Source organism: Typopeltis vanoorti, chromosome 10 (genome assembly GCF_054136105.1).
Source record: "Typopeltis vanoorti isolate ZY-2024b chromosome 10, IOZ_Tvanoo_1.0, whole genome shotgun sequence".
NCBI classification, from domain to species: domain Eukaryota; kingdom Metazoa; phylum Arthropoda; class Arachnida; order Uropygi; family Thelyphonidae; genus Typopeltis; species Typopeltis vanoorti.
In genome coordinates this window covers 126,795,632-126,821,073 of record NC_143558.1, presented here as the reverse complement: position 1 = coordinate 126,821,073, position 25,442 = coordinate 126,795,632, and the positions used below count along the sequence as shown (strand labels likewise).

Below are 25,442 nucleotides of genomic sequence, written 5' to 3'. Positions count from 1 at the left end.
TAGACAACAAAATCAACAAAGCTGGTATGGTAGGAAGTCAATTGAATAAATTCATATGGAATAAGAGAGAAATTAGTCGGAACACTAAATTAACTTTGAACACTGTATACAAGATAGTGTTCAAACCAGTTTTAACTTATGGATCTGAGAGCTGGGTCAGAAGTAAAACACTTGACTAGAGACTGCAGATATGAGAGTCCTAAGAAAGATCAGAGGCATGAACAGATCGGATCAATGGCAACATCATATTAAAAACGAGGATATTAGTAAAGAACTTGACATTGTCTGCATCCAGAATGCATTAGCAGAGCTAATCTCAGGTGGTATGGTCACATAAACAGAATGGGAGAGGAAAGATTAGCAAAACAAGTGTTCTCTGCCAGGTTGGCAGGAAAATGACCCAGAGGAAGACCAAGATATAGGTAGATTGAAATGGTACGAAGTGCCTTAGACGATAGAAATATAAGATCTGATAATGTTGGAGTCTTGACAAGTAACAGACTGATTTGGAGGAAAATTGTAGATAGGAAGTTAGTAATGATGTAAATTTTTCATGTAGTACTATCATATCCTGTACACCCCTTGAGGGTTCATGGCAGGAATTTGATGATGATGATTATTATTATGTGACACCTCCAGGGAGTACAAAGACTCATCGAGGGAGGGCACCTACTCTACAACTGTCTCTTCCAACTATAACGAAATGCAACTACACCATTATTGTTAGCAGCATCCAGAAAAAAGATGTTAGCATTGGTAAATATAAATGGACCAAAATTTATTGGTATTAGTGAGATCTTAGTAGAGAGAATATTGAATTGTGTATTCAAAGAAAACAGACAAGGAAGAAGGGATCTTGCTAATGACTACAAAGGAGAGAGAGAGAGAAATTGAATTATCCACAGTATCAGGTCATCCCAAAAATAATGTCGTTTTTTTATACTGTACGCGTGTTCAAACGTATCTCAGCTTATTCAAACATGAATTTTTAAATCTTCATAAGTACTACTAAGCTGAGGCAGCCTCATTCTAAGAAATTCCACTTGCAAGAACATCATACATAAGTTAATGTTTAATTAACCCTTTATTACTATGGAGGTCACTGAATAGCACATCATGCTTTATGAGTTCAGAAAAAGGCAACAATGCTGCTAACACTAAAATATGTGCAAGAAGTGTATGGTAATATTTTGAATGTGCGAAAGTGCCAGTTCTAAAATTTCAACAAGGGAACTTTGACTTGAAAGACTCCCTCTCTGGATGCCCTATCTCTCTCTCTCGATAATGATATGCTGGAAGCAGCAATTGCAAGAAATGCCAATGCAACTGTTGAAGACAGTGCAAAACTGTCGAAGATTCAGCAAAAGATCTTAATTCATCGTCACTGACCATCCATTGCCATTTGTAAGAACTTGGAATAGTGTTTAAGCTTGGCAAGTAGGTTCCTCATGAACTGATGAACAACAACAGAAGAGCATGTCAACTTCTGTACTGCTCTTTATTCTCAAGAGGTTCAATCTCCATTTTTGAGTCATGTAGACACCGGTGATGAAAAGTGGATACTTTACAAGAATATTAAGCACCAATGACAGTGGGTTCACTCAGGTGAACAGGCTAAACCTCAGCCAAAACAAAACTCTCCCTGTCAAGCCAACCCAGCTATTATTCCCGATAAAGGAATACTTCCTAGCTGAAGGAAATGCCAACTAAACCACTAAGTGGTAGATGACCCATCACCTGGTGAAATACCACCTGGCTTACTGGAGGCCTAAAATGACTTACACATGTTTTGTATCCAGAGCAGATATTTCAGTTTTTTCTCCCTTCCCTTCTCCATGGAATGAGAGTACCCTTTAAGGCAATGCCATACATACTTAGAGATCTATAAATCCCTCCATTTTAAGGATACATCAGTTAATTAGCTGGCCTGCAGCACCAACAGTGGTGCCAGAGGCCAGTGAATCAACTGCCACATAATCCCACTGCCATACTCTCTCAGGTTGTGTCTAGAGAAGGAGTCTGAGTAGTGATATGCAGGAGACAGTGTTGAGACAATGTTATGGCAAGGAGACTGGTATGGATGTTAAGTCAATAGTTTGTTGAAAGTTTTTCACTTGGTTATTCTATAAATTGAAGATACCAAGAAATTATATACTTGGTTTTAATCCTTTATCCAAGTGTAAGCAAACAAAGTTTGCACCTTAAGTATCTTCAGGACTGGGACAACTCGTGGTATGACTTTACATCAGTTGCCTTAGTATCCCATAATGCAAAGCACATCTTGCGGACATGTATAATGCTATGCATTATAAGAAGGGTCACTACCCAGACCAGTTTCGACCTTTATTGAGGTCTCATAAATGGGAGCCAGACCCAGAGGGTTGCCAAAAGGTGTCACACCTTATAGTACAAACAAGTGAAAAACTTTCAATAACTATCTATCTCTAATCCAGAGTATTTTAATAATAAGGTGCGACACCTTTTGGCAACTCGTATAGGAAAATATGACTTACGCATTACTTCATCCTGGGTGTCTCACCTCTGGGTCTGGCTCCCACTGATGATCGTGATGAGATTTCAATAAAGGTCGAAACAGGTCTGGGTAGTGACCCATCCCATAATGCATAGTATTATACATGTTCACAAGGAGATGTGCTTTGTATTATGGGATACTAAGGCAAGTGATGTGAAGTCATACCACTTACCACGAGTTGCCCTAGTCCTGAAGATACTTCAGGCGCAAACTTTGTTTGCTTGCACTTGGATAAAGGATTAAAACCAAGTATATAATTTCTTGGTATCTTCAAGTTAAAATCAAAAGTTTATCTTTTCTCACTGTACATCCCCATTCTATCCTTCCATCTAACTCTAAACAAATGATGAACATTATAAACAATGATAGTAATATGGCAACAAAAAAGGATTCTCCCTCATAAACTAACTCCAATAAAGAATACATAACCCAACCAATCTACATACTAACCATGCTGAATCTCCTTGTTAATAATCACTTTTACATCCACACTTTACTAACATCTGTGGCATTAACGTGAATATAAATAATATTCACCATCAGTCAACCAGACACCAGATCTACTCGACAGAAAACCATGGCATCTACATCCACTAATGTCTGCCTCAAACGTCAAAATTACACACTACACAATTTCTTTTGCCACAAAGGTGGCACCTGTGTCACTATGAGATCAGACATTGCATGGCAGAGAGTGGCTAACTTAGAATCCTCTGCTTTTGATGTCCTCATGCTCTAGGTTTCCAAGCTTCATTCTAGTATTATTCAGCTGATGCATTCACTGTTCTTCAACTCCAATAACTACTCAATCTCTTCACATTCCTCTCCATGAAACTTTCCCATCTGCAATCCAGCTATCCAAATGTTGAGGTCATTTTCCTAGTTGACCTCAAGGTCCATAATTTCAACTGGCTCCCCTTTTCCAACATCACCAACCAAGCTGGACAAGAGGCAGAAATCTTTGCTATAAACAATGACTTAGCATAAATTGTTCATCTACCTACACAAATTCCTGATAACCCTCTTCACTCACCCAAAAATTTGGATCTCTTTTAACCTGTTCTCCCTCTAAAATCAATGTATAGTTCACTTCCCCTCTCAACAACTCAGACCGCAATCATGTAGAATTCTCCTCTCTCTCACACGCAAAGCACTCTCCTCAAGTCACTCCCGAACTCACATCCTCTGGCTCTACAAAAGGCATCAAGTGGTATGACCTCGAGAACTTAGAGAAATTCTGTCCAGAACTTCTACCCCTCATTTCCATAGTCTGACTATTGTTTCATCTGACCCTAACACTTGGTCTGAATGAATCACAGAAATTATCCTCACTGGCATGAAGGCCTTCAATCCAGAATTTTTGTGTTTTCCAAGCAATGGTTCAACAGAAAGTATATCATAGCAGTTGAAGAAAAAATTCAGCTTCCCACAGGTGGCTCACATCAAGAACTCCAGCTTCATACTTTGCCTATACTAAGGCATGCAACAAATGTAAAACACTCATCAACAGATCCAAATTTCATTTCGTAAAGGCCACCAGCTGAAAATTCACCTCCTGTCCAAATGAAAACCATGCCTACTGCTCCCGTCTTAAGGTTGGTGAACACAACTTCTGTTCACCTGCACTTCCACCTCCCCCCCTCTCTCATTCTGATAGCCCACTGTTACTTCACCCAAAGATAAAGCTAACCTCCCAATGTCATGCATTTGCTCAAACATTTGCATTGCTGACCAAGTGTGATTGTCTCCTACCATACTGGAATCAAACACTATATGCATCCATAATAGATTTAGTTTAATCCTTTATCCCAGTGAGAGCAAACAAAGTTTGCGCCTGAAAATATCTTCAGGACTAAATATAGTGTTGTACTATCTTATCCAGTAAGTAGTGCAACACCAAGGCAACTCGTGGCAAAGGTGGAGCAAGTTACCAGGCACTTCTAACCCAGTATCTCCCATAATGCAAAACACATTTCCTATGTGGATATGTATACTGTTATGCATTAAAGGGATTGGCCATCTACCCAGACTAGTTTCGACCTTTATTGAGGTCTCTTCAGTGGGAGCCAGGCCCAGAGCTGGAGATACCAGGCAGAAGCAGTAGCAAGTCATCTGTGCCTATGGGAGTTGCCAAAAGGTTTATCACCTTTTTTTTATTAAAAATTACTCTGGATTTAGAGAAAGATGTTGAAAATTTATTTATCACTAGGTTAGACTATAATATACTGGGTTAGAAGTGGAAGAAGAAGGTTAGAAGAAGAAGGGAGATACTGGGTTAGAAGTGCCTGGTAACTTGCTCCACCTTTGCCACGAGTTGCCTTGGTGTTGCACTACTTACTGGATAAGATAGTACAACACTATATTTAGTCCTGAAGATATTTTCAGGCGCAAACTTTGTTTGCTCTCACTGGGATAAAGGATTAAAAATTTTCAACTATATGCATCCAGTAGTTTTTCAACAAAAAGCAAGGAAAAATTACTAAACAACTTGGACACTAAAAAGTCACCTGGTCTTGATGGCATCTCTCCATTTGTTCTCAAATATTGTGCTCCAAAGCTAACACCCATCCTGTATCATCTCTATAATAGTACTTATAACGTGTGGAAGTAATCACATAGCCAGCCTATTCCAAAAAAACAGAGCCAGAAGTCAACCACCAACCAATTGCCATTACCTCAATCCTCTCCAAAATAATGGAGAAAATTATCAACAGCCAACTTCTTCATTACCTAGAAGCCCATCAATTAATCAGCGACCACGAGAATGGATTCTGCTATTCAAGATCTACAGCTGATTTCTTAGCTAACATCATCCACTATTCTTCTCTCTTCCATCATCTATGTGAATGATGATGAAGCTGAATGAACTCTTTCCACTTCTGTCCCTGGAGAATACGAACAATTCCGTCCAGTTTGGTGTCCCTTGTTGTGATTTGGTTTTCGGGTCTCCTCTTTTATTTTGTCTATCATCCAATTCTGGGCCCCCTTTTGGATCTTTTACCTTCCATCGTTGTATACAGGGCTTTAGTTGGTAATCTTTCTGTTCCCATTCTGGTCACATGGCCAAACCATAGCAGTCTTCTTTCTTGGATTTTGTCTATTATTGTTATTTCTTGTTTTGGTATTTATTTATTTTTCAGTCTACCCAGCAGAGATACTCCAAGTAATCTTCTTAGCCAACCCATTTCAGTAATTATTATTATTATTACGGGTATCTCCATGGAGTCAGTAGACTCATCGCGGGAGACCCAAACTAGCAAAACAATATCTGTCATATCTCTTCTTGAATTCATTTACAGACGAAGAGCTCACAACTAAGTCAGGCAATGAATTCCACTCAAGACAAAAAATTAATAATTTTTTGTCTTCAGCTTTTTTTGCGATTCCAGAATTCACTACCATAGAGAGGTATTGGAAGAACCATTGCCACATAGATTCTTACTTTTGTTACTTGTTTGATGTCTCTTGTAATTTTGCCATTGTACTCAATTACTCCTCAGAGGTAAGCGAAGTTTTCTACCTGCTCTAGATTCTTACCATCAACTTCAATTTTCAGATTGGTGTTTCTTTTTCCTATTTGCATAATTTTTGTTTTGTCTATATTTAGGTTCAATCCAAATTTTATACATTCTTCCTTTATCAGAAATTCATTGTAGATCTTCCATGCTAGCAAGTAATGGAATGTCTGCAAATTTTAAATTTGTTATATTTTTGCAATATATTTTGATTCCAGAGTCTTCTCTGTTTAAGGCCTTACTAGTTGCTTCTTCCAGTATAAGATTGAATAGGTCCAGTGACAGATTGCATCCCTGTCTTACTCCACTCTCTGTGTGGAACCAGTTGGTTAAGGTGTCCTGTCCTCCACTCGAACTGCACTTTCAGATTTTCTTGTATAGATTCTTTATTATTCTTATATAGTTTTGTTGGGAATTCTAAATTCTTTCATAGTTTCCCATAGTTCTCTTGTGCGGATTGAATCAAATGCCTGACGAAGGTCTATGAAATTTATATAGCAACTTTGGTTGTACTCAATTACTCCTCAGAGGTAAGCAAAGTTTTCTACCTGCTCTAGATTCTTACCATCAACTTCAATTTTCAGATTGGTGTTTCTTTTTCCTATTTGCATAATTTTTGTTTTGTCTATATTTAGGTTTAATCCAAATTTCATCCAAAGGTCTATGAAATTTATATAGCAACTTTGGTTGTACTCTAGTGTCTTTTCCATTAGCTGCCTTAAGGTGAATAATTGATCAATTGTGCTTCATCCTGATCTGAAACTTGCTTGTTCTTCTCCTAATGCTAGTTCTATATATGGCTTAATTTGTTTTTGGGGTACTTTCATATTGTAAAATCTTACTTGGAATACTGAGGAGGATAATGCCTCTGTAATTATTGCATTCTGTTTTATCTCCTTTTTTATATATATAAGAGTTATAACTGATTTGGTCCAATCAGTAGATATTGCTTAATTTTTGTAGATCCTTTCAAATAATATTTTTAATGGTTCCAGAAGTTGTTCCTTTCTTGCTTTTAAGAATTCTGTGTATATCTGATCAATACCAATTGCTTTCCTAGTTTTAAGTTTATCTATGCTGCTTGTTATTGTTTCTTCAGCTTAACCTCAGCTAATGCCTTTTCATTCCCATATAGCTAGTAGGCAAGGGCGTTTTAGCCCTATCTAACTTTTGGAGACTGAGGGGGAGCAGTTCAATCTCTACAGGAAGCCAATCAGAGCTAGCTGGCCCAAGACTATCACTAATATAACGGTGATATATAATATATATCATGGCCTCCAGTGAAGAGAAGCAACTGACAAGTGCCGCCATCTTGTGATCCCTAATCCTAACACTGTTTGTTGTCTGAAAATAGTGCAAGTTCTACGGTTGATTTTCTTGGTTTTATAGGATGAAAAACCCGAGTTTACAGGAGAACATATATTTTTCTCCTGGAAACTCAGGAGAAAGATCTCTATGATACTCACAAAGTTAGAGAAGGTAATACTAGAAAAGAAAAAATGCACATCAACTGTTACTAGTAAATTTCGAGAGAATACAGAAAAATATATAAGAGATCTAAGTATACCGTGTGAAACCAGCTAAAAAAAAAAAAAAGAAAAACATGGGAAGACTTTCAGGAGATTTTATAAGATAAATATCATGAAAGTAACAATGGTTTGGAGGCTATTGTAACAGATTAGAAAGGGAATAAATTGATGGGGTATAAAGGATCTGAGATAATCAAAATAATATAAAAAATATATTTTTCATATATATTAGGGACCGTATATATATTATATGGTCCCCAATATATATCCTGGGGATCAAATTTCAGAACAATAGTCCAAGTGTGGTCTGATCAGGGCTTCTCAGTATTGCAGCAATCCCCTGGGTTACCTTACCACCTTTGCAATATGTTCCCTGAAATTCAGGTTTCTATCAATCATCACTCCCACATCTCTTGCCTTGCCTACTTCCTCCAGTACAGTTCCTCCGCTAGAGTATACAGCCTCCCATCGACGTATCCCAAACTTCAAGACTTTATATTTTGATGCATTAAAATGACACCCACATTCATTTGCCCATCTGTTCAGTTTATTCAAATCCTCTTGCCGAGCTGCCACATCTGCACTATTACTAATAACCCTTCCTAGCTTTACATCATCTACAAACAACTGAATATCCCCTGCAATCCACTGACAATGTCATTGATATAGCAGTTAAACAAATACAGGTCCCAGTAGTGAGCCCTGTGGGTCCTCACCTGTAACCTTCTGACTCCTCGATATTGCCCAAAACACACACAACTCTCTGATACTATAGGATCCAATCCTGAATCCAGTTCACTAACCTGACATCTAAACCCATTTGCTGCAACTTAAATATCAGTTTATCATGTCGCACCCTGTCAAATACCTTCGCAAAAACCAAAAAAAAAAAAAAATTACAGGATATGCCTTTCACTCATCAACCACTCGTCATGTTATTATAAAAGGCAATATATTGCTAAAACAAGAGTGCCCCTTAACAAATCCATGTTGACTCATCTGCCCTGTGTTGTAAATGATCCCTCACTAATTTCTCCAAGATCTTAACAACTACTGATGAAACACAAACTGGTCTATAATTTGACACTTCCAGTCAGCTACTGTCCTTAGGCAACAGCACTATCTTACCCTCCTTCCACACTCCTTGGGTCACCTTTCCCGTGGCCAGACTTTCACTGAAAAGCCAGGTCAATGGAGATGTCAGTCCTTCAGCACATTCTCTCAAAACTTCAATGCACGTAATGTGCATTAAGTAGCCCTTCCCATAATGCATAGCATTATACATGTCTAAGGATATGTGCATTGCATTATGGGATACTAAGGCAATTGATGAGAAGTTGTTATACTATATACGAGTTGCCCTGTCATGAAGTTACTTCATGTGCAAACTTTGCTTGCTTACACTTGGACAAAGGATGAAACTAAAAACTGATGAACCAAAAATATTAATTTATAATATAACCAAGTGGAAAAACTTGCAACATTATCTCCAATCTAGAGTATTTTAATAATAAGGTGTGACACCTTCTAGCTACTTGTATATGGAAATATGATTTTCTGCATTACTTTCAACCTTGATACAGTAGTTCCCCCCCCCCACACACACACACACTTATCTGCAAGGGATATGTTTCGAGACATATGCAGATAGTACTGAAACTTATATATACTATGTTTTTTTTTTTCTTATGATTTAATTTAATTTAAACTTTAACTTATAAATTAGGTACAGAAAGACATTAACAACAATAACTAATAATGAAATAGAACAATTATAACGACATACTTAGCTGAATGTGAATGGAATATTAGCAACCTCAGCATACGTTTTTTTTTTTATATATATATTATTTTGCCAGCAAAGGTTGGTTAATTGGTAGAGCCTCTGCTACTAATGGCTCGCAAAAAGTTAAGCAAGTTTAAGCATGGTTAGTAGTTGGAAGGGATTCAATCGTTTGATGCTGTTGGTGCACTCTCCCTCAATGAGTCTTTGGACTCCTTGGAGGTGTCACATAATAATTTTATGAATTTGGGAACTTTCACCTTTTCACTTAAAAGGAAGCACTTTACAGCTTCTCTTTGGCATATCCAAATTGCCAGCATCACTACTCTTACGCTTTAGGGCCATTATTAAGTAAAATAAGAGTTACTTGGGCACAAGCACTGTGATACCGTGAGAGTCTATCTGATAACCAAGAACTACTCCTCAGAAAAGCACACAATTTAAAACTGTGAATTATTTCTGGAATTTTCCATTTAATATTTTCAGTCAGCTACCAAGTGACTAACAGGTGTGTAGCATATACAGTACAGCATGGAATATGGTGTACTGTATATGCTAACAAGGGGTTGATTCACATTCCTGGACAGAATAGCACAAGATATCATCACATTACTCAGAACACTGTGCAATTTAAAACTAATAGAGTGTTTATTACTAAAAGAAAGAGCCAAAAGACTTCATTTCAGCAATGTACAATTACTTAGCAAAGTGGATACTAGATTCAACATTATTCCAAAGCCGATGTTTATAGAAACTATGAAAGTTTTGTAAGTTGACCTGAGAGCTTACAAGAATACAATCCTGCACTACTTAAGTTAAGTAGTGCCTTAGCTTGCACTGCACTACTTAAGTTAAGTAGTGCAGTGCAAGCTAAGGCAACTCGGGAATGCTGAGGATTGTAGTCTCGTAAACTCTCAGGTCAACTTACAAAACTTTCATAGTTTCTACAAATACTCGGTTTTAAAATAATGTTGGATCTAGTATCCACTTTGCCTATGTAATTATAAATTGTTTATTTCTGGAAGTTTCCATTTAATATTTTCAGACCAGTGTTGAGGGCAGATAACTGAAACCACAGAAAGCGAACCAACATATAAGGGGAGATTACAGTATTACTTCTGGTTTGGCTCCAACCAATGCACTTTTGCGCAGAAATGGTAACCACGCTGAGATATGAGCAGCTATGCTTAGGGGGTGGTTTTTTTGCTTGTCCTCTGAGTGGAGCCACTGCTGATTTCATGACTCTGCTTAATGGGGAAGGGGTGAGCTTGGCATTGGGAAGAGCTACCACTGAGGGTTCCTCTCTGTGGCAGGGTGGGCCTGTCACAGAGTGGAACCACTGCTGAGTAAAATGATCCTTTGGGTCACTCGCACTTGGTGAGTTTAGAGCGATCTGGAGGATCAGCTGAGTTTTTTGGGATTTTTGGAGACCTCCCTTCACTTATGCAGTTAAACAAGTCTAGACAGCAGCTCTTCCCATAATGCACACAGCATTATACATGTCTAAGGATATGCGCATTGCATTATGGGATACTAAGGCAACTGCTGTGAAGTGTCCATAGCCTCTATATACAAATTGCCTGTCATGAAGTTACTTCATGTGCAAACTTTGATAAAGGATGAAACCAAGAATATAATTTCTTGGCATCTTTAATTTATCCTATATAGATTTGTCATCCATGTGGATCATATTATGAAGGAAATTCGCATTAAACCTGTTAATAAAACTAGCAACGTTCATTTCAGCTCTACACTTCATGTAGATGATATTACAGTAGCGAACAAATTAATCTGAACCAGCAAATTTTTGTCAAGTTTTTGGTTTGTGAGTTTTAGTTCACTATTTTGGTTGAGTGCTGCTTGTTTTAGGTGTCTCTACGGTGTTCATGAATAGTGTTCTGCATTTTTAATAGCATAAAAAAACTGATGTTCATTGTGTTTTATTCACTTTGTGTAGATATAAAATGGATACATCTCCAAGAAAGAGTTGAAAAATATGTACTCTTTCTCAGCACACATCTGTGACTCAAATACAAATTGCCAATGGGTTTTTATTTTTGTTATTATTTTTGTGTGTACTCCTATTGTGATTTTAAAGAGATTTATGGAGACATGTGCCTTTTCTCCTGATGTGGGCAACAAAAGTAAAACTACACTTACTAGTTAGGAAAAACAAAATGAATCCAAGATTGTCTGCTGTAGACTTATATAGCGATTTGGCAGCTAGTGGGATTAATGTTTCAGACATGATAGTCTGCTGAAGATTGTTGGAAGCAGGGAGAACTGCCCACAGACCAAAAAAGAAACAACTGTTGATGAAGGATATGCAGAAAGAGGCACCAGTAGGCAAAAGTATACAAAGATTGAACTGTTAAGAAGTGAAAGAAGATCATATTCTCAGATGAGAGTCATTTCTTTGTCCAAGAAGAGTGAGTACCATATGTTCATAAACCAGCAGCTGAGAAGACAGACTCCACCTGCCCACCTTCAACAACCTTCTAAACACCCAGCTAAAAAGATGTCCTGAGGTTGTTTTTTTACATGAGGGCACAGGGTAACTTGTGCCTGTTGATGGTATGATGAATGACCAATACATAAAAATATTAAAGAAAAAAGTTTCCACAGATCCAGAAAGACAAAGAATTCATCTTCCAACAGGATCTTGCTCCATGCCACACTTCAAAAAAAAGTGAAAGAATTCCTCAAAAATCACAACATCCAATTGCTTCAGTAGCCAGGTAACTCTCCTGACATTAACTTAACAGAAATGTGTGGGCCATAGTAGAAAAGAAACTTGGAAAATTAAATAGTGATACAAAGGATAACTTAACACCATCCACTATAAAAGGTATGGTTTTCAGATGCAGAAATAAGAAAAATGTGTTCTATGTTGGTATAGTCTATGTTTAGGCAAATTAATGAACCTATTAGGAAAAAAGCATATATATAAATTATTGGGTAAGGTTGGAGTTTAATTTTTGTACTTATTTTCTTGCAAAACTAATTTTCTTTAAAATGTGAGTGTTTGGATTAATTTGTTCACTACTGTATATCCCTAAATAAATTCCATAAGAGATTGCACGATTCCTTAATTAAATTGAATAATTAATGTAACAAATAATGCATGAAATTCAACAATACAAAAACCAAAACTATAAAAATTGGAAGGAACAATAGAAACCTCCAACTACATTTTAAAGGCGAACCTACAGAACAAGAAACCTTTCAACTATTTAGGCACAATTTTAGTAAAGATGGCATACAATATATATTTTCAGACCTCCATGGAGTCAAAAGACTCACTGCAGAGATTCCAACCATCAAAACACAGCTCATCTTACTGGGCATCAAATGCATTCACCATCTCTGAACTCACCACTCTAGGGCAATGTATTCCATTCACTCACCACATACAAAAGCTACTCCTCACCATCATCCTTGCTCACCATCCTCTACTTATACAGTTTATAGGGATGGTGGCCTCTTGTTTTCCTGCTGTCTCCACCACTCTTTCCTTTAGTGTTACACGGTGATCAGCATTCATTTTAGATAAATTATGGACTCTACAACCATGTTATAAATAAAAATTATTATTGGTAAAATTATTTTACCAATAAAAAATTATTAAAAATGAATACCCAACAGGTATTCATTGCAGCTGTAATTTGCCCTTTCTTCTGATAGGAATTTCCCCCTTTAGGGGGAAATTCCTATCAGAAGAAAGAAACATAAACGACCAGTAGCACACTCAGGATTTAATCTTTGGGGGTTGAGCAGACGATTTGAGAATACAAACTATGCATTGCATACGACCTATGACTGAGAGTCTGCGATGATCACTAATTCGTAAGTAGTATAGAAATAGAAGACACGACACAACATAAATTTTTAAAAAAATCAATTATAATTAAGAAAAGATTTTTTTTAAAATTTTCTAGTGTTTTTTCCCTTTTTCTTTGGGGGGGAGGCCTCTTGGCCCCTCCCCTCTGGGTGCACCACTGTAAACAACACATTAAATATAAATCTATGGTCAAGCTGACCTTTCTGATCATGCCCTGAACACTTTACATAGAATGGATTAATCTTACCAATAATGAGGGTCTAAAAATCCCAAGAATATGGAAAGCATATATTCTGCCCACTTAACCTTCTTCCCTAAGAGTTAATTATAAACAGGACCACAGATAACAATCCAGGATCTTATATCTAATATAACAATTGTCATGTTAAATTAGGACATCACTTTTACTGTCTTAATAAAACTATCTATATGAAAGAATGTTTCTCTGATGTTGTCTTAAATAGAATATAGCTTTGATGTAGTTATTTTATTTCATTTATTTATTTAAATTCTATTTTATTTTCACTAGAGGTCAGGCCAATAGAATAACCATTGATCAAATCATTGTCTCTTTAGTATGCTGTGTGAAATGTAATTTCGCTTGTCTCTGTATATACAGTATATGTGTATACTCAAAGATGATGACCTTAATATGAAGGTCGAAATGTCAGGAAATTAAAAATTATTAGTTATAACATGGTTGTAGACAGGGGCGCACCGACCATATGTATAATGTGTGCGACACACACAGGCGGCAGGGATAGTAAAGGCACCAAAGAGGAGGAAATACTTAAAAAAAAAAAAAAAAAAAAAAAAAAAAAAAAAAAAAAAAAAAATTAAAGTGATTTTTTTTATTGGAGGGGGAGGGTGATAGGAGCACCAATTAAAGTTCTGCACACAGGCACCGGACACTACTGGCGTGCTACTGGATATAGGGGTGCCAACTAAAGTTTTGCACACAGGTGTCGGTCACTACTGGCACGCTTCTGGTTGTAGAGTCCATAATTTGTCTAAAATGAATGTCTCCACCATTTTCTGAACAAAGTAAGATAACAATAAGCATGAGACCTTAAGGTGATTTTTGATACTACTGGTGAAATAAAATGTCTTGTGTATCACCTTTTTCCAGGAAACCAACTTAAAAGACTATTTGGTTAGAGAAACATGAAGTCTAAGAAGAAAACAGCTATTTTCAGTTTTGAGTGTAAAGAAATTTTTTTTTTTTTTACTACTTTTTATATTTTTTTTTACAATCTTTCAAATATCTGAAAACAAATTCAGAAGGTGAGTTAGCCGATCTCATACGGTGGTATGCAGGGTTTTTTCTCCTGGAAACTCGGGTTTTTCATCCCGCACACAGACAAATCGGCCTTTCAGAACATACTCAATTTACAGACGAAAAATACTAGTTGTGGTGGTGGTAGTGGACGGTAGATGGCATTAATGTGGATGATTGGTAGTAGAGGTTCTCTGTAGTAGTGGAGACTGAGAGTAGTACAGTAGATATCCTCCCGTGATGAGTCTTCAGACTCCTTGGAGGTGTCATGACATTGATCAATTTATAAATCTTGCTATGTGGTAAATGAATGTTGAAGAGAAAACAATATTCAAAATTCTCAATTTAATACTTTGTTTATATGAGAAGGGAGACAAGTTAGGAATGGAATATCCTCCAGCAATGTCTCCTTTGCTTGCTTATACACTTCATTTTGATAGCTGAAATAACCAGAAGATGATTATTACTGTTATTCATCACTACTCCACGGAGTACTGTTATTCATCACTACTCCATGGAGTCTAGACTCATTGTGAAAGGTCCCACTGGTCACTCATTCACTCACACTCTCAAACACATACACGAGCAAAATAAGTACTCCTCACACCTTCCTTATCCAGTTTAGAGGGATGGCCTCTTGTTCTCTTCACTCTCCTCGCCTCACCCATTTTATGAAAAGCCTCATCCACATTAATCTAGCAATAATCCCTTATAAACTTAGATGTTTAAATCATGTCTCTCCCCTCCCAACAACCATACGCTGTAAATTACATTCCCTCAAATATTTCAGAGAGCACATTAGTCAATTGACTCTGGACCCTTTCTAATATTTTTTCATCCTTATAAAAACCAGGTGACCAAATGTATGCACAATAATCCATAATGAGCCTGATCAGCCTTATACAACAGAACCATAACATCCTTACTTCCACACATCACTGACTTCCCCATCATTGTAACAGAAAGGGAGTATAGAAGTGTAGCAAAGTGTCTCCAAAATTTTGGATCCATGTCTACCATCATCTGAAGATTCCTCATGCCCTCCATTTCCTCTAAGAATTTCTCACCAATTGCATCCCATTTCTGATTTCAGAATTTTAAAACTTATGCTTTGCAACACTGAACTGTCAACTCCTACTCAATTCCCCATTCAGCCAATCTATTCAAGTCCTCTTGCAAATCTACAACTGCTATACTCCTCATACTTTTTCCCAACTTTGTACCATGTGCAAACAATTCACTGCATCCCATTTCTGATTTCAATTTTAAAACATATTAACACACAAGTCAAAAAAAAAATAAAAAAGGAGGCCCCAAAACAGATTCTTGGGGCACACCACTAGTGATTTTCCTCTTCTGGGATATCAACCCCACCACCTCATACACAACTTGCTAATATCTGTCAAGCAGCTAATCCCCAAGTCAGTGCACACTAATTACTACCCAACCCTGATCGGTGAAATTTAATTACCAGCTTGTGCAAATGCACTGGACAAGGGAGATGTATAAACTTGTTATAGTAAGCAGAATACTAAAACATGATATTCTTTTAGCAAACCCATGCTTCAAAGACAATGCTCTGTTGTCAGACTAATTTTGATTCTTATTCCTCACTAACCTCTCTAATGCCTTAACCACAATTCCAAATGTGGAAACAGATAGGATAAAATGAATTAATATCATGGAGGAACCAAATGAATAAATTTAAATGGAATAAGAGAAATAACTCACTATCAAGCAGGTATTCAAAGTAGGATTAACTCATGGATCTCAGATGTAATACAGTTGTTTGAAAACAGATATGAGAGTTCTTAGAAAAATCAGTTCAGTGTATAACGGCATCGACAGCAGAGTTTAACATTAATAAAGATATTAAGAAAAAACTTAAACATCTTAGCATTCAGGAATGTGTGTTCAGAGCTAATCCAAGATGGTATGTTTACTTCATAATGGGTGGGGAAAGATCATCAAAGAGGTCTTTGATGCCAAGAATTAGACCCAGATGAAGACCAAGATCTAAGTAGATTCATGCACTTAGAAGACCAAAATATGAGATCTGACAATAAATACTGTATTTATTGTCAATAAATGGCATATAACAGACTAATTTGAAAACTCAACATTATCACTCAACAGTGATAATGAAATGTAGTACTATCATAGTATCCTATACATCCCTTGAGGGCACATACGAAAAATCTGATTATGATTGAAGTAAGAAGGCATGATGAATATAATGGGAGTAGGGGCTTAAATCCAATTACTTAGTCATCAACAAATAAAACGATACTCAATGTTGCAATGATCACCTGTTTCTTTTATGACTTTCAGAGATCACGCAATATTACGCGTGTAATCATTCTCGCTCTCTCTACGCATACACAAATATGTATGCGTGTATACAGATAATTGATAATTTATCCAACCTTCAAAAAAACAGCCCTTGCATGTCAACCAACCTACTTTATTCAAATAATGAATAATATTTTAAAACTTAAATTTTCTAATTATCTGTTAACAAAATAATAAATGATAATAAAAGTTATAAACTGTTACAAAAGCACTGTCATATATGAAAGTAAAACAAAACACAACCAAAGGTGAGCCAAGTTACACAGAGTATTCTGATATACACACATATCAAAATACAGGTACGAGTACTAAACTACTCCTGTTAGTAGAAAAGGAGTCAAAAAAGGGGAAAGAACCTTCTTCATAAAGATGTCCATACCAGAAGTTGCACTTTGTTAAATCCCATATCTAACATTGGGAAAAAGCGCTGGATCTGCCAAATATCATAACATCCTCACCATACATGCTACTTTCCAGTCGTAGAAAAAAAAAAAAAAAAAAAAAAACAGGCTTTACAAAAACCTGATTAATGCTGTGATAGAACAGTTAATCCAGCATGTGATATCTATCGATTACATGTGTTTTATTGCTGGATAAAACACAAGTTTCTGAAAGGAAAAAAAAACTATCTACAGAAGTGCAAGACCACCTAATTCACCTATATTTGAAATCTTTATAAAGATTTTTTGTGTCCTACATGAGTTCAATTCGTGGCTTTTCAACCACGGGATTGAACTCGTTTTTCAACCTAGAGTGGTCAGAAATGTTCTCGGCCTAACAATGAAAAAACAAATTTATAATTTCAAAATTATTATTATTTTTCAACATAATCTCCCTTAAGACTAATACATTTATTTCAGCGATGCTCCAGTGCCATTATCCCATAATGGCACTGGAGCATCGTAGAAATAAATGTATTGTAGTGGTTCTCAGTAAGATCTGCAAAATACCCCTTTACAGCTGCACTCATCTCTTGATTCGAAGAAAAAAGCTGACCAGCGAAGAAAAGTTTCAGTTTTGGGAAGAGATAGAAGTCAGAGGAAGCCAAATTTGAGGAATAGGGTGGATGTTCCAACAATTCATAGTGCAAATCCTTTAATTTTCCCATTGCCAAAACACCTTTGTGAGCGGTGCATTGTCCTGATGAAAGATGTTTTTTTTTCTTCTGCGAACCTGGTCTTTTCAAGCACATTTTTTCATCTTTTCTTGTCTTCCTTGGGGCTGAACAACCGGCTTCTGTCCACTGCTGTTTGGATTTTGGTGTGTAATGGTGAATCCAAGTCTCATCCATAGTAATAAATCGATGCACAAAATCAGTTTTATTCTTGTTAAAATGCTCCAAGCACTGTTCAGAGATTTTCATGCGAGTGAGTTTTTGATCTGCTGTGAGCAAGCGCAGCACCCATCTTGTGCAATTTTTCATGTAAAATATATCCTACACAGTTTGATCACCTGGGTTTCTTGGGGGAATGAGGAAATGATAAAGAGGATTCAAAGGCAAGCAAACCATGATGGTGAAGGGGCATGTTTCCTATGAGGATAGATTTAAGGTGCATGATTTACAAAGTTCAGTTGGTAGGTAAAAAAGAAGGGATATGATAGAAACACAAGTTACTACAGAGATTTTATAACAGTGACAAAGAAAAAATTTTTCAATACATGGAGAGGAGAAATAACAAGGGATCATCACTAGAGGTTGTGGGTTAAAAGACAAAAATTCAAGTTTATTTTGTTGTTGTTTTTCACTTGGAAGAGTATTGAATGACTGAAAGGTTGCCAGTTGCTAGAGATCATGAGTGCTTTATCAGTGTAATATCACTACTCTACACACACACACACACACACACAAACAAGGCTGCTTGGCTTGGGGGCATAGAAACACAAGCACTTATAGCAAATGTGTGGGCTGTGGTCAAGAGCAAAATAATCTGTTAATATTTTTCTGGAGGTTGTAGATGTATGGTATACTTTGCATGATAAGCTTTTCACAGAATTGAGGTAGAGGAATAAATGAATGGGATCAGAACGTTTGTTGAGTCAGCAATTCAAACAAAATAACATTCAGCAATTGTTGATTGCATTACTGTAGGGAGCCAAAATAAATGATATGACAGGTGCCTTCTGCTTTATAATGTGAAAGGAAATAAATGTAGAAGAAACAATGCAGAAACTCTGTGACAGTAGATAAAGAATGTCTGTGGGAGTGAAAGGGGAAGAAAAAAAAATCAATCGATTTAACTGCCATCATCTGAAATGCATCAAGAATTTTTCGAGAGGTTTTAAGTGCACCACCCCCAAATATAAGAGTCATATTCTAAAGTTGGATGGATTTGCTTTGTACAGACTAGACATATGGAAAGTATCATCTTTAGGGAGAAAAAAAAATGACAAATTTTTTGGAAGCTATGGATAAAAATAATATGATTATGCCAAGAGAGGCTAGAAGTAACAGTCAGTCCAGAAATGAGCATTGTCAAAGGTAAGATGAAAAAACTACGGCATTTTTTGAAAGAAAAAGAATCATTCAAACCCAAGTAAGTTTGGTTCAATTAATTATCGAACGTTCGGTGATTCTCTGGCCAGTTTGCCTGTATTCGCAGGAAGAAAACCCAAGTTTCAAGAATTAAAAGTACTGTCATCTCAATATAAGACTTGTTAACTCACCTTCGATTTAAAAAGTTGATTCCTCAAGTCATGACGTGAATCATAAAATACTATATCTGAATAAAGAAAAAAAATAAAAACAAAAACATCAAATTAAGACTATGTCCCATTACTTACGCTCTATGTTTTGGAAAACCCATCTGAATAAGAATTTGAAGAGGGGACAAAACCTGCCTTTGAGGTTTGGAAGCCCCAGAATTCCTACGTGGGGGAAGAGATGCCATTTTCTCTACTTAGTTGCAAACTTTACCATCGCAATATTACTGATACTCAAATATCACATTAGTTGGGACAAGTGGCATTCCGATATATACAGTAATATGTATGGAAAAGCTGAGGGGGAAAAAAGTTACATTAAGTTGATAAGTGGTAAAAAAGCGGCATAACATTTGCTTACGTTATTCAGAATTGAATGGCTTCAATCAAGGATAAAAAAAAAATAAAAGAACCATCCGAAATCTTGATAAAAAGCAAAAAGGGGGGGAGGGGAAATATTAACGACGAATCTCACATTCGTTCTACACAGCTCAGCTGAGAGCATCACTCTCTCTAATACTATATTATGCTTCGCAAACGTTAAACGAAGCGCATGCTTGTTCGAAATAGTTCACGGTTCAACATTAGTCACTAGTGTTATGTACTTGGTCCAAGTGAAACAAATTAATTGAAACCCAATACAGCTGGTCCATCTAAATAAAAGCGTTGATTTCTCTACTAAATAATTCCATCTTCAAAAAATGACTCAAATAAAATAATCTAAAGTAAACGAAACTGTTCAATGCGGCTCACATTTTTCGTATTTTAGAATCGTATAAGTTGTAGTTCATTTTCGTTCCCTGTCTTCATCATTGATTCGGACCACAGCTTTGTGATTTCGAATATAAGACTAAAACTGAAACAGAAGTACAAAGGAAAGTTCCAAAAAGCTAGAGATATCTCAAAGCTAAATGAAGACAGGCTAAGAACAGCATATCAAAACATATTGGAAACTAAGCTTAAGACCCCAAGTGAAAAACAAGCTTAAGACCCCAAGTGAAAACAAATTATAAACGCAAGAGCAGAACGACTGACTAGTGCTAAAAAAAAAGCAGTAGAGGAAGTAATTCCTGAAAGAGAAAAGATCAACAAGAAATGGATAACTCAGGAAACCCTAATATTGGTACAAGAAAAAAGAGAACTGAAACTTAAAAGAGATAATTCAGAGCCAGCAGATGAGTTATAACGTCAAAAATGTAATGAAGTACGGAAAGCAGCAAGATCTGATAAAGCCAAATGGTTAGAGGACCAATGCAAAGACATTGAACAGTACTATGGAGAACACAAAACTAGAGAGGTCTACAAACTTATAAGAAATGTCAGTAGAAAGTGGCAAATAAGATCAGTAGCAGTCAAGGATGAAGATGGTAAAGAATTCATGGACAAGACAGAAATCATACACAGATGGACAAATATTGCAGCGAACTATATAAAAATCAACTAAATGATACTGCAACAAAAGAAATCAAAGAACTAAAAGCAATCTCTCCACCAGCAGAGATCTTTGAAAATTACATCTTGGAAGAGGAGGTGAATAAGGCTATAAAACATCTCAAGAACAACAAGAGTCCTGGAGATGACAGCATAATAGGTGAGATGCTAAAATATGGGGAAGAATCAGTTGTAAAAGAAATGCATAAGCTGTGTAATGAAATATGGAGATCAGGGTATGCCTCCGAAGAGTAGAAAAAATCGGTCTTGGTCGTTCTTCATAAGAAAGGCAGTGCCTTAGAATGCACCGATTACAGGACTATTGCATTAAGGAGTCATCTTGGAAAAATGCTGATGAAAATACTAACAGAACGCCTGAAGGGACATATGGAGGTATATCTTCTGGATGAGCAAACCGGATTTCGTCGAGATCGAAGTACAGTGCAACAAACACTCACACTAAGACTAATAGCAGAGAAAGCTCGAAGAATGAACCAAAAGATATATTGCTGTTTCGTAGACTTCCAAAAAGTATTTGATAATATTGACCAAAATATAATATGGGCTGTCTTCGAATCCTATAGTGTGGACAATAAATTGATCCGCCTGCGGAAAGATATAAACAGCCAAGAAAAAGCAAAAATCAGAATAGCAGGTGAGACTGGAGATTGGTTTGCCACTAGTCAAGGCACAAGACAAGGGGACCTAATATTACCAATTATCTTCATCACACATCTGGGAAGAACACTAGATAAGATTAAAGAAGAAGGTGGAGGTATTTCAATAAATGGCATGAAAATAAACTACCTCTGCTTTGCAGATGACATCGTCCTGATTGAAGAAGATGCAGCAAAGCTGGAACAGACATTGCAAACACTATGCACAGAAGGAAAAAGATATGGACTAAATGTCAACTTTGAAAAAACTAAAACAATGATTTTCGGAAAACAGGAGTTACTAAACAGAGTTACGATAGACAGATTTCAACTGGAAAATTTAGAACACTTCACATATCTTGGATGCTACATGATGCATGACTTGGACCCCAAAAAAAGAGATAAAAATAGAATAGCGGGAGCAACAACTATTTTATGGATGCGAGGCCTGGGTCCTCCTGAGAGAATCTGAAAGGAGGATATTGGCATTTGAGAGGAAGTGCTATAGAAAGATATTGAGAATAAGCCGGATACAGAAAGTGAACAATGAGGAAATCTGCAGACAAATACAACCAAAAGAAAATCTGCAGACAAATACAACCAAAAGAAAATCTGCAGACAAATACAACCAAAAGAAAATCTGATTCAAAAAATAATCAAAAGGAAACTACGTCTATTTGGCCATATATGTAGAATGAATGATGAGAGAAAGTTGAAAACGTTGCCTTTTGGAATGATTGAAGGAAAGAACAAAAGAGGAAGACCAAACAGAGAATGGGGAGATGCCATTGTCAGATGGTGCGGAAACTCTATACACAAAGTAAGTCATCTTGCACAAAATAGAATGCATAGGAAGAATCATATCAAGATGGCAGCTGACACGTACTGGCACTAGACCCCATGGTTGTTGTTGTTGATGATGATGATGATGATGATATCTTCATCATTAATTCTTTACAGACATACATTTTACCGTATTATTTAGTATTCTGCCGATTTCCATCATATCCACATATTACTTGTTTTGAATACTGACTAAAATCTGTACCCAATGCAAAATTACACGGAATATTTACGACAGTACAAGGCCTAAATCAAGGGTTAGATTTTTTTTCGGTGAAAGAAGAAGATATTTTAGATGCAAATCATTAAATGAAAGAATGAAAGTGGCAAAATTTGCAGCAAGATCGTTTAATATCACAGTGGTCTAAGTCTTGTCATAACTACTTCAGAAAGCACTACCGAAGAAAGAGAGTTATTCTATTACAGCTTAGGAGGTAATCTTGGAATGAATGCCAGATAGCGATATACTAATCATTAGAAGATATTAGCAAGTGTGCTAAAAGAGTGTTCAGCTGAAATCGCTGTTCCTTTGACCAGGCTGTTTAATGAGTCTCAGAACAGGAAAGATTTTGTAGGAATAGAAAGAATACATGGTAAATCCATTACACAGGGGTGGTGCAAAGCCGATGTATCCAACGATCGACCAATTAGTATACCAGGGAAGGTGGTGAAAGGTTCGGAAAAATTGGTTAGGGCTTGCATTCAGCAATGGGTTGACAGTGAATCTGTACTTTGCAATGCGCAACATGGGTTTACTGAGGGAAGGTAATGTTTAAGAAACTTGCTCACATTCTATAAAATGTCACCATTGAACTAGACAAGGGGAATGGATACACCGTGATACTTTTGGATTTGGCTAAGGCTTTTGACAGAATGCAGCATGATAGACTGTTACATAAATTATTTAGAGAATATTAGCACGGATAAGAGGATGGCTGACTGACAGATATCAAAAAGTGGTATCTGGGGATGTGAGTCTGCAAGGTTTAGGGTTACAAGTGGTGTGCCACAAGGATCAGTGCTTGGTCCACTGTTATTCAATTTATACATTAATGATATTGGGAAGGTTTTGACAACCGAGATACAGCTATTTGCTGATGATGGAAGGGTAGGTAGGGTAATCAGAAATGCTGCTGATATGCAGTACTTACAGGATGATTTGAATAGGCTGAAACTGTGGGCATGCGAAAATGAATGTCAGTTCAATGTCAGTAAATGTAAAGTCATTCATTTTTGGCATGATTAGATATCCAATGGCGTATTATATTGGTAGGATTATGTAAGAAGAATCTGATGAGGCTAGAGATCTTGGAGTGTTAGTAGATATGAAGTTGAAGTTCAGGGGCCTAGTGGCAAAGATTGCAAATACAAATCAAAGATAATTACAATGCTGAAACAAACGTTAATATGTAAAGATAAGTATGTATTTTCCTCTTTACAAGGCCTTGATAAAACCACACTTGGACTACTGTGCGCAGGTCTGGTCTCCAAGTTTCTGTTGTGTTTCTGATATAGTGGAAAGAGTGCAAATTAGAGTGTTAAAATGATATCAGAATTGTGGAATACTGATTATGAAGACAGATTGAGAATTTGTAGACTGTAGACACTAGCAAACAGGAGAAAGCGGGATGATATGATTGAAACTTACAAACTTCTGATAAGGTCACACACGATTTCAATTGATGGAATTTTTCAATTATGGAAGGTAAGGAAAGGACAAGAGGGCATACTTGGAAGCTAAGAATGAATGCCACTAACAAGGGGGTGAGGGCTAAGTTGTTCTCTCACAGGGTGATGCGTGATTGGAATGGATTCCCATTAGATATTGTGAGTGCAAGCAGTGTGAATGAATTCAAGAATAAGTATAATAGCTGGTGCGTGTAGTATGCGATCTCCCTCGATGAGTCCCACACTCTTTGAAGGTGTCTCTTAATAATAATAATAATAATAATAATAATAATAATAATAATAATAATAATAATAATAATAATAATAATAATAATGAAGGGGGAGACCATTTGGTTATATTGCAGTTCTTATAGAGCAAATTGATGGAGAGCATTTAAGACCAATGGTTTATCTTAGTTGGAAGCGTTGTGTTTAGAAAAGAGTTATTCTAAGATAGAAAGGAGGACTTAGCTATCCCTTAAGAAGGATGAAATATATCGGGATAGTGAAGTGAGATTGGATCATATGCAGTTTTTTATTCTGAACAACTTTGACAATAAACATTAAAGGAGTATCACATGGAAATTAGAAGTATAATACTTAATCTAAAGATTTCTTATGTATTTGAAGCCAAACATATTGCACATTGTTTGTCTTGAGCTGCCACAACAGAATACTTAAGGGAAATTCAAATTCAAAACCTTTAGGAGGCTACTACTCCTACCATACATGTTAGTCTGTTTATGTTCCTAAAAAAACAAGTTTAATTCATTCAAATGCATAAAAAACATGGCATTAGCTTAAATCATAAGTATAACAATGAGCATTATGATAAAAGAAATCGCAAGAAATATGCAATGTTATGAGAGTGATTTTAATGAAGATTATTAATTAGAAAACTGTTATCAAAGGGCTCATATTATAATAGATGAGTTGGGAAGGTTTAAAAAGGAGCATGTGATTTCTACTTAAACCTTTTCTGTTGATGATGTTATCCAGGAAAAATTTGAGGATGATGTGTAACTCAGTGGAAATGGCGCTTGTGTCCTCTGCGCTCGGTCGCTCGAAATTAGACTTAGGTTCAAGTCTAGTCGCCGACTGGAGGAACTTTTTCTAAGCCTATTTACGACCATTTCCCGAGTTAGTTGATCTCTGGAACGGGAAGGCGGGTTTTTCCTCCAGAAACTCGGGTTTTTCTTCCCATAAATTCAAGAAAATCGACCGTAGTACCCACATTATTTCAGACAGTAACATATCCTGTTAGGGTTAGGTACCAAGAGATGACAGCAATGGTTTGTCAGCCTCTTCATCTGTG

At 36.6% G+C, this 25,442-nt stretch overlaps 1 protein-coding gene across 3 annotated transcripts in view; it reads right to left on the bottom strand.

Moving 5' to 3' along the window:
- Positions 1–20,333, bottom strand: part of LOC150102778 (ecdysteroid-phosphate phosphatase-like) — a 393,004-nt gene extending 372,671 nt beyond the window's left edge. For 2 of the 3 annotated variants that reach the window (XM_090398940.1, XM_090398942.1), the window contains exon 1: positions 19,611–20,003. In XM_090398940.1, coding sequence (XP_090255066.1) covers positions 19,611–19,717 — 107 coding nt within the window. In that variant the 5' untranslated portion in view covers positions 19,718–20,003. Of the gene's footprint in view, positions 1–19,610; positions 20,004–20,282 lie in introns of those variants that run through there. The other variant, XM_090398941.1, reaches the window with a different exon arrangement.
- Between the last annotated feature and the right edge of the window lie 5,109 nt (positions 20,334–25,442).